The sequence below is a fragment of the Patella vulgata genome, chromosome 7 (genome assembly GCF_932274485.2).
Source record: "Patella vulgata chromosome 7, xgPatVulg1.2, whole genome shotgun sequence".
NCBI classification, from domain to species: domain Eukaryota; kingdom Metazoa; phylum Mollusca; class Gastropoda; family Patellidae; genus Patella; species Patella vulgata.
Genome location: NC_065885.2, coordinates 48,292,866 through 48,309,897, shown reverse-complemented (window position 1 = coordinate 48,309,897; position 17,032 = coordinate 48,292,866). Strand labels below are relative to the sequence as shown.

General features: G+C 35.8%; 1 protein-coding gene across 1 annotated transcript in view; it reads left to right on the top strand.

Annotated features, from left to right (window-relative positions):
• Positions 1-17,032, top strand: part of LOC126828520 (uncharacterized) — a 36,927-nt gene that overhangs the window by 7,837 nt on the left and 12,058 nt on the right. Inside the window, exons 3-4 of the mRNA XM_050558317.1 lie at positions 9,189-9,347; positions 10,228-10,269. Coding sequence (XP_050414274.1) covers positions 9,189-9,347; positions 10,228-10,269 — 201 coding nt within the window. The remainder of the gene's footprint in view (positions 1-9,188; positions 9,348-10,227; positions 10,270-17,032) is intronic.

Sequence of the window (17,032 nt, the reverse complement as noted above, 5' to 3'; positions counted from 1 at the left end):
ATGAATTTCAAATTTATATATTGTGATAGCTTAGCGGGTTTGCTCCTTCATATGAGTGTATAGGTAACAGTACCCAGAGATAGCAAAAAAGAACCACAGATATTGCATGATAAATAATGACCATTTGAGGTTTAGAAATGACTGTTCGACCTTTTAAAGTTAATAGTATGTTATTTCCACCTTAGGCCAGACCAATTTATTTTCTTGTTTTACGGATTTTTTCTGGAAAAATCTGTAAAGGCAGGAGGGAAAAAAAAAAAAAAAAAAAAAGACCAAAATTGTGTAAAGGGCAGGGGGAAAAAAAAAAAAATACCCCCAGAAGTTTTTGAGCTAAAATGGAGTGAAAATTCAAGTTTTATGGAATAACGGTATTATTTGTCACTTTATATTTATCATAATAACTATTAGAGTTTGGGGTTCACTGAATTTTTTGGTGATGATGGAAAAATCCAAAATGGCGGAAATTTAAAATGGCGGCTATATTACTTTAAATTTATAGGCATTGCAATATCTTCACTATTTCTCACTTTGCATGCATCATATTGAGCTATATGAGGGTGTACAGGGTTGCTGAGTCAATTAATAAAATTAAAATTAATATGAAAAAAATTCAAAGGGCGGGAATTCAAAATGGCGTCTATATTACTTAAAATTTGGTTGTACTGCAATACATTTACTATTTCTCACTTTATATTCACCCTCACTGCACATACTTGGCACATGCCCGTCTCTAATTAGCTTTACGGTGCATAAAAATGGGACATTAAACTACATTTCATTTCATTTTCCTGCATAAAACCAAAACAACCTTTAAGTGAACACATTTAATAAAATAAAAGTTGAAACAGCTATTTTACAGTGTTAAAGTCTAGTGACATCTGTTTTGGGGCTCCTACTTAATGTCTTTCCCTTTCACCATGGCTTCCTTGCCATCATCTTACATTTTTCTTAGTCTTTTTACATTTCTTTTCCCTCTCACTATGGCTTCCTTGCCATCATCTTTACATTTCACACATATCGGTCGAACAACACTGTATTGCGCTTGCAAGCTTTGAATGTTTTGATCTGCAGCAAAATCTGAAGACTTAGCTACTCCACAATGAAAACAAACTGCAGGTAATGATACAGTGCTCTTTGAATAGTAAGTTGTTTCCATCGTGGAGCAACATCTCAATCCTTCTCGGACTATTATAGAACTATTATATTTGCTGGAATGTGGGAAGAGTGGGGAACCACATGTAAAAGAATTAAGTTCTTTGAGACGATCAACAGCTTGTTTCTCTATATATGTTAGTTTAGTTTCAGAGTACACACACCGTGGTTTCCCACATTCGACACATAACACCGCATCTCTTACTTTAGTAGCATTGAGAATTTTTCTATTCTTTTTGTCAATTTCCTTATTTTGGGAAGACAGCATTAGCGAGGGCCTTGCCAAATCATTTGTTGCTTGTCCATAAACAGTTTCGAATGATTCATATTTATTGTTGGATGCTACCACAGGATCTGGAACGAAGGATAGGGTATCAAACACTTCATCAGGAAGTCTTGGTGGGTTAAAGAGACAGTAAGCACAGTTTTCTATCAGAGCATTCGCACATTTTTTAATTTGAAATGTGTAATTACGTAAACGACAGTGCTTCTTCATGAAATCTTGAAGTGTTGCTGATTTTTCTAGATCAGGTTTTGTTAGTTTGTTTTCAATCAGATTTTGGTCTATCAGATCCTTCACAATCTTAAAAAAGTCATCAATTGATTCTTGATTTGCAGATGGACTAATAACTATTGGTTCCCCTTTTAACTTCAAATGACCAAATCTCTCCTGCAACAATTCTATAACAGGTGCTACTGATTGGATGAGACCCTCTTTAAACGCAGGGTATCGTCTTGCTGTGTCTCTGGCTGCTTTTAGACTATTTATACCCCTCATCTTCATTTCTAGATTGTCTGTCATATGTTCTCGAGAAAGACTCACATTTTGCAAAGCAAGATTAAGATTAGAATTAACTCGTTCCGCTAAATTGGCCCAACTACCCATAGGTGCAGTGCGAGCAGTTATAAGAAAATCTAAATCTAACCACATGAACATGCAGATGGCTGCTATTTGAACCGAACCAAATGTTGTCCGATGATCTGGGCCACCGTCTGTATACATGATCAAAATTGGGTGTTCAGCGTTTACTTGGGTATCATCCTGGCTATAATGTGTTCTTAATATATTGGTTGTTTCACAACCATGGCGGATGGCATTTGACGGACTGAAAACCTTATCTTTAACCGTCACAAAAGCTATTCCGTTGAAGAAGGAACTAGATGCAGCCTCAGGGATATCACATTTGAAAGTAACTGAGGGGATAGCACCACAAACATTGTAGTCATGGTCAAGAGCACTTATCGAAGGGCCTGATTTCGGAGCCAGAGAACGATTATGAGGTCTTACTCCTGTTGAAACTGGTAATCCTGGTTCTCCAATTGGCACAATAGCCTTGTCATCCATCCACAAGAAATCTGTAAATTCTCTATATTTTACCGCAAAGGCTTTGATGTACTGTAGTTGTACTGCTACATAGTGACTATCCTCATGCTGACCTCGTATTTGTCTGGATTGAATAGTAAACTTAACTTCAAACCTTGCCGTATATCGCAGTGCTGTTATTGTGTTTGGGTTAGTTGGCCAGAATTGTAATCTCACCCATTCGTTTGATGGGATCGGAGTGTTTTCGGGCAACCGCTTTTTTATAATTGACACAAGGTCTTCAATAGATATTGCGTATGGTAAGTACATATGTTGACCATGACGTCTCTCATGTACAGCTAGATTTATTTCATTGAAATAATTGTCAAGTTCGGTCCAAAATATATCAAACTTTGAATTTCGAGCATTGCCGTTCATCTTTCTTAAATCCCATGTGAGTTCAGGATCCTGGAGGGAGATAACTTCTTCCACACGTTTATCAATAACCTCCTGGTCTTCGGTTTCTGCAGACGAGCAGTCGTTAGTTAGAAATCGATACAAATTTCTGAGGACTGCTTTGGGTGAATTTGTAGCTTGTACATATTTGTTGAGGAACTGTTGCCTGATGTATCGTGTGGAAAATGTAGGTATATATTCACTTATTTGCTGTACAGTTTTAACTGTTTTATCATCTGATCTTTCATCTTCGGGTGGAAGCTTCCAAATGAAATTAATATTTCCCAAGTAATTACCATGAAAATATGTGTAATGGGCGACAGGATACGGAAGTTGCATATGTTCTAACCATGAACGCCTGTCAAATCGCTCTTCTGGTAAGAATTCAACCAAATCAAGGAATTCGTAAGGTTCTTTCACAGACAAGGTTGCATCTAATGCCATGTAATCAGCTCTAATTGGACCTGTGAGTTTTTGGATTGGGGTTAATGAAAAATTGATGTTTGGATTCCTCAGTGGTTCCATGGAAGCATTGCGCGCTTGTGATCGAATGTTTTGTTGACATAAAAAGTCAGCATACTTCTTCAATATGTTAATCAAGCCTTCCACAGCATTGAATAATTTAGTAAACTTCATGGTCCATGGAATCATTAAAAAATCTGACATTTCATCTATCAATGACCTAAGCTTACTCTCTTGCATCTGAAATTATAAAATAGAAGAGGTTATCAAAGGAACAAATGAAAATCAAATTCCGTAACAAAATGAATCCCGTTTTATTCCCTGAACACTTAATTTCTCAACAAACTCTCAGATTATCATCTTACAGTTACACTCCAATATAAAAAATCTTGTCAAACATTTGATGATGCCACTCTACAACTTGGTGTCAATTTGCCATCTCTAAAGGAGAGTCCACATAGCTAATATTCTTTTGGCAAGCTTTGTTGATATAATTGAATTGTTGACCACAACTCCTGCAGAGTGAATAAATTCTATACTATAACTCCCCTACTAAAAATCAAATGTCTATTACATAAAGGTTGTGTTTCATTGCTAGTTATTGTTTTGTGGCGGGTGCTGTGCACAGGGCAGGGTACGCTTACCCCTCCGGAACACCTGATACCACTTTTCATGCCATATGAAAAGTCCACATAACTAGTTTTGTTTATTGTATGTATGTCTATGTCTTTTACTGTTTTTAACAGTTTGCTTTGTTTGGATATTTTAATTCTAGCCTTGTTCTAGAAAACAAAATCTACCTGGGGAGGTCCTTTGTGACAGGCCTTGTTGTCATAATATCCAGAAAATTTTTGGAATATATCTGGAATTTGTAATCCACGATCTTTAAACTTATGATGCTGTGAAGTAATATACCATAATGTATTGTGGAGTGTGCTGACAAATTGCTTCCCAAGACTATTAACATTATGGGCTGTGAATCCAACATTCATTTCTTTCAACAAACTAAGAATGTCATTAAACATCCTATGGTCTTTTCTAAGATTGTTATAATTTTTTGAGGGGGGTAAACAATCATACTTTATGTTACTGGACATCATTTCATCAAAAGCATTTTTTCCCTGCTTATCGTTGTCACCACTTGAAGGAGTTGAGTTTGATTTTGAACCACTGACTTTCACTTTGCAAACAAGAAAGACTGTTACAAACATCAGATTAAAATCTACGATGACATGGAGGGGTGTTGATGCGTCTACGATGTTACCATTTGTCGTAACGTCTGAACTGGAAGCGGAATCAAAGGCCATAATTTTTTCGATGCGCAGTCCATCATCATCTACAATGCTGGGCGTGGAAGAAGTAGGAAGTAGGCCCACTCTCTCAATTGCTAAATTAGCCAGTTCACCCACTGTTCGATCGAGGCTTATTCTTATCAGGCACTTGAAAGATTCCAAAGCTCTTACCACTTTCACGCTAAAATAGCGTGAATCCATTGTGGGGCTTGAAAGGCGAAATCAAATGTCACCAACAACACGCCTAGATTAGTCGTATTGAACCATCATGGCGAATTTATTGGCCAAAGAGGAAGTGAAAACATATTTCATTGGCTGGTTATAAGTAGGATTAATAAAAGAATGCACACGATTGGCTAGGTGAAAACTGGACCGGTATTCTACGGAAAGAACCGAATGGTCACGGGATGTCACCAAATACATTAGTAGAGTAGACGTAGCGTTTGGACGAGCGAGGCTGGCATTGTCAAGGTTTATGGAGGCAGCGTTTATGTGAATACTTTCGTTCGAGATTTGGGTCGTCGATATTATTCTGCTAAGGGGTCCCGCTAATGGGCGAATCAGGAGCAGAAATCGCTATAACACGGTTCATGTCGCTATACGGACCGACATGATCATGATGTCGCATCTGAAAATCGGGATTTCGGTCGGTATTTTATTTAACATAAACTCAACTTACGTGTTTTGACAATATTATGTAAGCTCACATGTCCAACACTGATTAATTATCTGACCAATAAAATTAGCACCCTTCTATGACGATCACAGAATAATTAACACCAATAAAATAAATAACGGCTCACCATCCTCACGTTCGTAAAACATACGACGCAACTTTCATTTTTTTTTATAAGCTACCACGTATTTCATTGGCTAACTGATATAGCTAATCCAATCATTGACTTCGTTACATTATCACATGTGTTAATTATACATGTTCGGGGCCATGACTTCTCATCAAGTGAGCCGGTGTTCTCAAGTCTTGGCCCGGAAACATGAATAATTATTACCTGACATCGGCTTGTCGGGTAATAAGCAAACGGATTCAATAAATAATATATTTTCGGCAAGAATCTTGAAGTGGCGGTAAATTCCCGAATGTCGCCCAAATCCGAATTTTTTGCAACATGATGTCGCTACTACAAGCTAGCTGCTATTCCTATTGACAATATTGCGTGCACTACCATTTTCATTACTTTTACTGTTACTAAATTTCGTCAGTTTTAGAAGTCCAGAAGACGATTTTTTTTTTTAATCGGGGATTGAAGGTTGATTTTTTTTTTCATCGGACACAATTATGTTTTTTTTTTTTGGGCGGGTTCTAGAAATTCAGGTCGGCGGATCCGTAAAACAAGAGAATAAATTGGTCTGGCCTTATAATAACTTTGAATGGACTTTTTATTCCCATTACTTTTAAAATTATAGATGAAATATCAATTGGCATAACTCGAATGGAAAATAACAACTGTTATATCTCTACAACATTTAATTTCTTGATTTAATTATTTAGAATAATTTTTATTCAATCTGTAAATTATGTATTAAACAAACAAATAACAAAATAATCTGTTGCCAAGCTTTCATCAAAATAAATGCTGGTTTTTGTTCGTTATATTGGATGGAAATGTAGTAACGTTATCAATGGATGGAAAATAAATGAAATGAAATGGGGTTTAATGTCCTACTGTTCTGCTCCTAAACTGGGCTAATGAAGACAGGCATATGCCATACAGTGTGCTATGAGGGAAATTTTGCCCGGGCAGCAGCACTACGAACTACTCTTATATCAAATTCCAACTGCCAAGGGATCTTTTACGTGCACGCCAATATGTACACGGGACCTCGGTTTTTCGTCCCATCCGAATGACTAGATAGCTGTCCTTGTCAGGCCCTCCGTCCTGCATCAATGACAAGGGGAAACGACGCCGGAAAATCTGGATGAACTTTCTCGGCCAATGCAGGGATCGAACACCACACCTCCAGGCTAGCGAGCCAGCGTCTTACCCACATAGCCACGTGATCCATGTTATCTAAAATGTAATGGATGGAAAATAACGTTATCAAAAATGTGATGGATGGAAAATAACGTTATCATAAATTTTAATGATTGAAATGGCAACAAATTCCATGTAGATTAGATGTGTAAACGTGATATAGAGCGAAATAGCAGAATAGCAGACACCGTCCCTTAGCCTCGATTTGGACGGAACCAGGAAACCGGATCTTTACATTCTGGACAGATGCGCCATCTGCGAACATCGATCGTTACTATTTTTAGAACATGACGGAATTTGAAAACATGAGGAATTGATAGATTTACCAATGTCGAGTTTTGTTCTCTTTATTCTCCTCAATGGCAAGTCCTATTCGCTTACGTTTTCGCGAAAAACCGTTCGCTCTTAGTAGTTAGGAAAAGTTTTGTGTTTGCGGATGGAATGAATTTTACGTGACGTTCGACAATTTGTTACAGCAAAAATACAAAACACATAGATGTAAGACATACTTTATGCCAAATTCTACGAAATTTTACCAATGTGAGTCGACTTACTGTGAAACATCAACGCTTAGACACTATACAAAATGTCGAGCGTTACGTTGTAGTCTCGGATCGAAAATGGGAAATAAATATTAGAAAACTGAAGGAAAGATATTGTTTATTTTAACAGTCCCTAGAGATTGTTGTGTTATCCTAATTCAGCATTTAATCATTATAGAACAATTTTATCCAGATAATTAAAACATACACCAAAGTTTTGTTAGAAATCTGAAGCCTTATCCAATAGGTACTATTTTTCAGGAGTTTGGCTCCATCCAAATTATGAGGGTTTCAAACATTTTTTTTGAGAAAAAATAATATATAATCTTCAGGCAGTTATTTTATATTGTCTTTTCTGTCTACCCAACCATATATCAATTAGGAACAATAACAAAAGCATAACAAATATACATATATTTTTATTTACAACATGTCCAAGTTGATTGTTATGTTTTGTCCCTTTACTGTGCAAATAGCCATATTCTTCTACCACTTTTATCAATTTATTGAAACAAACTGGATTGTCTTTCTTGAAAATTTTCACACAGAGGTGACACAAATGTAGTAGTAGTGGCGTGTGATTGTGAATCAGGCTTACCTGAGTTACTTAAAGGGGCATTAGATAAGATTAGACAAAGAGATAATGGAAACAGAATATGCTGAAAATTTCAGTCAAATTCCTTCATTCTTAACCTGAGGTCACAGTGGATTAATTTCGAGTTGCGTAAAAATACAGACATTAAAATTTTTTGCGTTTTTGCTCTTTACATTTGCGTGATTTAGAGTCTCTCAAAATACTCAATAGAAGCAAGTAAAATCGTTACGTGAACAACCCTATTTTAAGCGTCCTTATTTCATTGATATTGTATTTAGTCTAATAACGACTGAAGGTTGACGGCATATGTATGGTTGACAGCACAGTTATTTCAATCTTTCACTTAGTTTATCGTGTTCTAGCCAATCCAAAGTCTTGTATGAAATGCGCTTTATTGCTTCCAGTGCGGCAAAATAGGGGGTCTCAGAATAGCTACGTATAGAAGGCTTACTGCCATGAACTTAAACATTATGAACAAAATAAGTGGAAATATCAAAAACCTATGGAGACTACGTACAGTAGCGGTGTGTAAATGCCGCGCGAAGCACGGAAATTGATGACGTAGTATACAAACTATGAAATAGAATAACCTAATTATTCTCACGTCGTGGAAATTTGCTGCATGTAAATTACGCAGCGTCCGTCAATATTTGCATTTATTTTGAAAAAAATGTGTGAAAAACGTGGATTTTTGCATGTCTGCGACCTCTGCTCTGAACCGAGATATTAGCGATTCAACTTTAGGCTAGCCTCGATTGTCATTACGATAATAAACAAAGTCTCGATTATCCATTTTTATATTAAATCATCCATCAAAAAAACGTATTCAAATCCACTAAATATCGCAGGCTAATGATTGCATCAAGAGTTGATTATGGTCTTGATAAGTTAATTAATGTCTAATTAATAATTTAGATAACATTTCAGGCCTAAAGAAAGACCTGCAATAGGCAGATTTAGCTCTTGCATAAGGCATGTCTAAATATTAATAGCACTGATATCATGTTATTATATAGACAGCTTTTGAATTAATGTTACTGGGGGGTTGGATGGCTGAATGGTTAGCATGCATGCTGTATCATAAAGTCTGTCATTGAGTCGACTGGCGTGGTTTCAAATCCCCGGTTGTACGTGGCAAGGAGTAGGGTCGCCTGTCCAACCTCGTGGGTTTTCTCCGGGTCCTCCGGTTTCCTCCCACTGCTAAAGACCCCATACGTGCAAGCGAATTATGTAAATAAAATTAAACCATGTGTTAGTCCCGAAATGATCTAGTTTGTGTCGAGTGGACGTTAAACCCCATTTCTCTCTCTCTCTCTCTTAATGTTACTGCTACATCAACTTTGCTCTCAGTCATAGCCAGTAAAAACCGAGTTGCTTTTTTTATTTCAATAGGAGGTCCTATTATCGAGGCATCTCAGGAGCCTGAAGAATACCAACAAGCTTTAAAGATAATACTTGGTACTGTAGTTGGGGTTATAGCTTTAGTTGGAATTATAGCTTTAGTTTTACTACTCTACAGACTGTGGATAAAACAAAGATATGAAGAAGAAGGTTTGTATTTTATTTTGTCTGTTTTAATCTTGTTATATAAAGTATGTGTAGAATGTGTAAATTCTTGTGTAAACTCTTAGATATAATTGTAGTATAATTGGAAAATGAACCATGGGGAAAATGAAATCATTATGGAGTCAATAACTAAGTTAAGGGTTTGCTCTGGTAAATATCCAGAAGTACATTATAAATATAAATACATCTTTAATACTGGGTTTTACGTCTAACTGATCAGAGTAGATGAAATCTGCAATCACTAGTAGTCCGGCAGAACTATGGCTGAACCTGGAAATTGTATACAGAGGTTTTTTTATGATTTATTTTAGTAGCCTATGGTGTGTCCTCTTTCAGAATCTGCCGGGAGAACCTTGGTCACCCTTGAGCTTTTTGAGAAATTCAAGATGGCGTCCAAGACGGCAGACCAGTTGAAATAATGAGGTGTGACTCTTGCATCCACATCTGATGAGCCACATGTCAGACCCTGGAGCAAGTTGACCAGTTGTAATGTTCTCAATTTAGTATCCTTCACCCAGCAATACAGTTCCAGATCAAGTTTCACCAGATTACGATCTTCCAGTTAACGCCACACAATAGCTTGGGGATGACATCTTTTTACGTTTCCAGCAAATGCATCATTCGTTGGAACAAGACTACATTTCCAGTTTTGAGGCTACTAAAATCAATCAAAAAAACCAGCTTTGTATACAATTTCCAGGTTCACTCGAAATATTGGGTTTAGCGACCGGACTATAGATATAGAATTGATAAACAATACACATAACTAAAAAGGGTTATTCCCCTTATATTGTCAGTTTTCCAACTCTCATTCATTTCTATTATGTCCCATACCCATGTAATTTATTTTTTTTAACATTTTTAGAACGAAGAAGAAGAGCTAATAACATTCGTTCGGTTTCAGTGGGTAAGTCGAATTTGCAATTATTATTTTTAAAGCACTGATATTCAGTAAAATCTCATAATTTATGAATTATGTTTTAATCTGGTTGCTTTCAAAGAAAATATATGAATATACAGCTAAACTAAGGCTTATAGTTATAATATGAATTTACCTCATAATGTTCTTATTAAATGTGTGTGTGTGATTGAGTATTATACATGTACAGTGTGATATTTTTATTTTATGTTGATCACCAATATATACACATGTATAGTCATGGTTTGCTCAAACAAAAGACCCCTGCATGCAAGCAAATACAAAATTTAAACTTCACTATAGTTATGACATCACTTTTAAAAGAAGTCACGATTTGATTGTATTATAGCTCATTATACCAATTACAGGTACATTGTAGATTAATGCCATACAACCAGTTTGTTATCTGTTCCTCATCTGTTAACTTTTTATACGCCCATATTTAAATGTGCCAAACTTCAAATCAATAGAAACGCACATCCAACATTTCGGCAGTAAGAGTTTCAACTAGCACTTTAAGAGTCATGGTCTATTAATGTGTGCATTTTTCCTTCTAATAATTACTTTAAAAGAGTTATTGCCCATGATTATCTCATAGATATTTTTCAGTGTGCCAATAATATAATAGTATTACATGTATACAGTATAAAGATTAGTTAAATCACAAAAATCCTCCAATTTGAAATTATGTAAGTTTTTGTCTTTTTTTTTCACAAAGACTAAACTGAAGGAGCAGAAATCTGATCTTGACAGTGATTTTGATTGACAGCTCATAACACCTATGGACATCGACATCACCTACCGTTTTTCTTTATTAAAAAGTGACTACATTTGTTTAGTTTCCTGTTCATATTGATGCTTTTTTACACTGCCATTTGTACCAAAGACTCGCTGTATAAGCTTTCTGAAATAACCTCAAACAATTGTTTTAATTTCACTAAATTCATTTATTTTTTTACGTTTTCATAAAGCCAACTATTCGTTCTTCAAAACAAGATAAGCCTGTAGTGATTATTTTTTCAGAAGTTCAATAATCCAATTGTCTTTCAAAGTAATATCGTTTCAAACACAGACTTGAATGATGGTGGGTGCCAGTTAGTTTTCACACAAAAGTAATCAAGTTCATGTTATCAAAGATAAATCCACCACTATCGGCAACTGGTAACATTCTAATACAGCCACTGTCAGATTGTCAATTTCTTTTTGTCGAAAGGGGATTTTCTTGAGTTATTTAAACTGTTCCCCAGTGGTTTGAAATAATGAAGTTTAACGCTACACTATTTACTATTCCTCAAAATAGCTGTGATGTAGCTGACTTCAAATCACCTTAAATAGGCAACTTCATAGAGAGGAGAGTTGAAGCTTGGTATCATCAATAGGAAAAAAAACCATCGCACTGTCATTGCCAATCTTAGACATTTTCTTTAAAATGATTGGATCAAAGTTTATCTTCCCTATTTTAGGTTTGGTCGGGACAAAAAATAACTTATTTGGAAATGAAACAATGATAGACAGCTCTCTGAAAGGGGAAGAAATGTGATATAAGGGATACTTTATAGAAATGGGTTATAAAATATAAGAGAGATAATGTTCTATTAAGTTATTTATAGTTGTAGTTATATAACACTTGGTTCAAATTTTAACATCACCACTATTTTTTGATGATGTTAGTTTGAAGAGGAACAGAACAACAAATGGGATGTGTTTAATTCACTTTTCACATCATTGTGTTGACATTTTTAGAATGAATTTATATTTTGAAGTGGAGAATTTATCCAAGAGTACATCATTGGATCTATTTTTGGCCATACTGTAGTCAATATTTTAAAATATGCTAGTTTGTGTTTCTTCATATTTTTTGTGATGTAGACCTTTATTTCTCAGTAGGCGGTGGACGTTATAAATGTAGAAATGATGTGATAAATAAAATGAAATGAAAACTAGAGAAATATAGAGTCTACAGACTAGTTTTATTATCATTCATTATATCTGGATGATTTAAAAGCTTAACAAAGCTAATAAAATGAGAGACATAGTCTGCCTTTGAAAGTAAACACTTTGATGGCGTTCATATTTTGGGGTTAAAATTAAACGAATGGCTAATCACATAGATTTATAGAACATGGATATACATTTAAACACATCAATAAACTTGTAACACTTGGATACACACACCTACATAAATTGTCTGAGGAAAAGATGGAAGGAGAGACACCAGACACTTCCTTAACTGACAACGCAGAAAAATCAATATTTTTAATCAAAGCCACCTAAACTGTATGGTTTACGGTTTATCAAAAGGCTTTGACATGTTTATAAAATCATGAACTATACTGGTTATTGATTCATTAGAGATTTTGTCAGTGAACTATCTTGTATATCACAATGTGAATAGCTCATTTAGTTTAAACAAGTGTGTTAATATACTTGTTACTAGAAGTGTCTCTTTATATAAAGACTGGATTCAAAGGTTATATTACACACACACACACACATCTTAAATGTTAATTTGACCACCATTCCACCAGGGACTATAACTCTAATACTCCTGCTTTAATATGTGTTAAATTAGAAAAAGGAAATATTTCCATCAGATTAACTTTTCTTTTTCATTCTTAGAAATGAAAGTTTTCCTATTGAATCTAAAAATCTTCTTTCTCCACAAAAATTTATACACAGTTGGAATTGAATATGATTTTTACAGCATTCGGTTTTCAAAGATATTACATTGGTTGGCTTTTATTTCGTTTGGTAAAGCAATTTCAATCTCTGTCCACTGAAGGGAAAAATGAGTTTTGGGAGTTAATAGTGTTAGACGGAAAGATTTGGAATTGATTTCCATTCCTGACATGATATGACTTGACATTTGTCACCCTTGGTGGTACTAAAAGCTTTTCAATATTGTGATCAACTAATTTCGTAAATCATTTACTTATAATTAGTTGGTGTCTAGGTGAGAACATTATACATGTAGTTCCACATAATGATAAACACTATCAAAGCCAGTTTATACAGACATTTATGTGCATAGGCATAGAGTGCACAGTCATATCTATTGCTCTTACTTAGGTAAGTTGAACTTAGGTAAAAAAAAAATTATTTTCAGTTCTTTGGGATTTGGGTAGTTTTACTTTAGCGTATAGTCTGGAGGCTCAGCGCGGGGGGTGGGGGGGGTGTCCATCAAATGGGCACAAAACCAGACCCAACTTTTCTAGAGTAATATTTGCATAGAATACGAAGCCGAGTGGTAATCAGTCCGCCGTTGGGGCGTTTTCAAGATATTCGGGGTCAAAGGTCAAATGGGTTCATTTGCACTGAAAGTGAATGTGCGGCGATTCTTGTATCATTAAAATAAGCTGAAAATGATCGAAAGTAATCACACTTTCAATAAAAATGTAAACTTGCTAAATTCATCTTTGTTCTTTGTGACCCCAGAGGTCAAAAGGTCACATTTTCCGTTTTAGCACTAGGAAGATTTAAAGTAATAAATGTCGGCGTAAAATATAAAAACTAAAGCGAAACCTGTTCTAATTATTAATAATCTTTGTTCTTTGTAATCCCAGAGGTCAAAAGGTCACATTTTCCGTTTTAGCACTAGGAAGATTTAAAGTAATAAATGTCGGCGTAAAATATAAAAACTAAAGCGAAACCTGTTCTAATTATTAATAGGAACATTTAAAATTTATCTTTAGGTGGTCTTAGCACCAAACTTTTACTTTGGAATGTTGAAAATGATCTTGCATAACAGAACCAAAACGCTTCGGAGCCTGTTTCAAAAATACGTAAAAACTGTTAAATCAAAATCTCTCCGAATTAGTTTTACAACGAATGCTATACATAATGATACTAGTTGTCTGAAAAAAACAATTACATACTCCAGCCTGCAGGCCGCATCACAAAGCCTGCCAAAATTTTCCCCGCTAACATTTACCAATACGACATATATATCCTGTGAACTACTATGTACAATGCATTCGTCGGTTTTATTTGCGTCCATGTTCCGGCGAAATTCATAAAAACTCATAAAAAGTTTGCAAACTTTTAATCTCGTCACCAGATGCGTGTTTTCCCGTCACAGATTAACGTCGGTTTTCCTAGACTGGGATTCTCGGAAATCCACGTGGCTGGAGTCCAACACTGAAACTATTCAATTGTTTTTCAGATAACTAGTATCACAATGTATAACAATCGATGTGAAAATAAATCGGAGTGATTTCGATTTGACAGTTTTTACATATTTTTGAAACAGGTTTCAAAGTGTGTTTGTTCTGTTATGCAAGATCATTTTCGACGCTCCAAAGTAAAAGATAGGTGCTAAGACCACCTAAAGATAAATCTGAAATGTTCCTATTATTAATTAGAACCGGTTTCGCTTTAATTTTTATATTTTACGTTGACATTTTATTGCTTTAAATCTTCCTTGTGCAAAAACGGTAAATTTCACCTTTTGACCCCCAGGGTCACTAAGACTAAAGGTGAATTTAGCAAGTTTACATTTTTATAGAAAGTGTGATTACTTTCGATCATTTTCAGCTTCTTTTCATAATACAAGAATGACTGCGCATTCACTTTCAGTGCAAATGAACTCATTTGACCTTTGACCCCGAATATCTCGAAAACGCCCCAACAGCGGACTGATTACCACTCGGCATCGTATTCTACGCAAAATTTTACTCTAGAAAAGTTTGGTCTGGTTTTGTGCCCATTTGATGGACACCCCTCCGCGCTGAGCCTCCGGTCTAATATACCTTGCAGTGTTTCGTTTGATTAGACCTAATTCCAATCAAACACTGTCGTACTCACCTCAGATTTCTGTCCCAAATTAGCCTCCGGTCTAATATACCTTGCAGTGTTTCGTTTGATTAGACCTAATTCCAATCAAACACTGTCGTACTCACCTCAGATTTCTGTCCCAAATTATGACCGGTTAACAATCCGACCAGCAACCAATACATTACTACATAACAGTATCAATTGGGATTAAAAAGAGCTCAAAATTTGTTACCTAAAAGGTGTCCGGTGACAATCGCGGCTACATTACCTCATAACGCACGAAATGTATTGCACTCAATTAACTAGTGCATAACAAAATATTACAAAGATACTTTTTGTGTGATAAGCGAAGTTATTCAAAATAGCTACAATGTAAACATTGGGTAATTGCCACGCGCATGGATTCTTTTTATCATTTCTTTGACTACACAGCAAACGAGCAAATGTATTGCGCTCAATTAACTAGTCCATAACAGAATATTACAGACACTTTTTGTGTGATAAACGAGGTTATTCAAAATAGCTACAATGTAAACATTGGGTAATCGCCACGCACATGGATTATTTTTATCATTTCTTTGACTACACAGCAAATGAGCAATATTTTCACCATATTTTAATACATTTAATCAGCTGTCGGAAGACTCCAGATCAAAGTGAAGGACTGTCATGTTATGTATTGTGTTTCAACAAACTGGATAGAAATACGATATGTGCTTTTTTATACGTCCTCATGGAAATGTGATGAAACTTAAAATATATCTTTATATCCCAAATATCTCAGTCCCTTTTGATATTCATGCATTTCAGACCATAACTTCCTGGATTATGGCCCCGGATTGTACGAAAAATCATTTGTTTTTTTAGGCTTGTTCTCTATCCATCTCTTGGGGGATCACGTGGGTAAGATGCTGGCTCGCTAGCTTAGAGGTCGGGTGTTCGATCCCTGCATTGGCCGAGAAAGTTCATCCAGATTTTCCGGCGTGGTTCCGATGCAGGACGGAGGGCCTGACAAGGACAGCTGTCTAGCCCTTTGGATGATACGAAAAACCGAGGTCCCATGTATACATTGGAATGCACGTAAAAGATCCCTTGGCGGTTGGAATTCGATGCAAGAGAAGGCGATAGTGCCGCTGCCCGGGCAAAATTTCCCACATAGCACACTGTATGGCGTATGCCCGTCTTCATTAGCCCAGTATAGGAGCAGAACAGTAGGACGTTAAACCCCATTTCATTTCTATCCATCTCTTGCAAAATGTGGACGTATCTTGCCTGGCAACTGCTGGTTCCTCATGCCTTCCAAACAAATGAAAGGGCGCAGGATGGTGATGACTAGTCATCTTGTTTTAGATTATATTTCAGTTCTCTTAGAAATAGAAAATGAATTTTGATAGGTGTTCCCAAAGAACTAAAATTCAACTTGTTATTGTAGAATCTTAATTTCCATAAAGCTTAACAACACAATATTCTAGAATAGATGACAAATACAAACCTAACAGAGATTACTTTCTATGGTTATACACTGTCCGTCCGTCCACAATTTGTTTGTGGACACTCTACGAGTCACAATTTTTATCCGATTTTGACGAAAATATAGGTTTATCTCCAAAAGATCTTGGTTCCTTTCGATATTGGCATGTATCGGACCGTAACTTCATGGATTATGGTCCCTGATTGAAAGCAAATCACGTTTTTATACGCCCGCATGGAAATGTGTTCATATATTGTTGTCGCCCCCGTCCGTATGTCTGTACGTCCATCCGTCGTAAATAATTTCTTGTGACCACTCTACAGACTACATTTATTAGGCTTTCACCGTTATTACTAAGATTAATATTATTTTTTTTTTATTTTGGGAAGCTAGATCTCAACAACTATAAGAGATAGAGGTTTGAAATTTGATTTTCTGTTGGAAAAGTGGTGTGCAGCTTCTGCTTAAAGCCATTTTGAAATCTGTGCGCATACCGGAAGTGACATT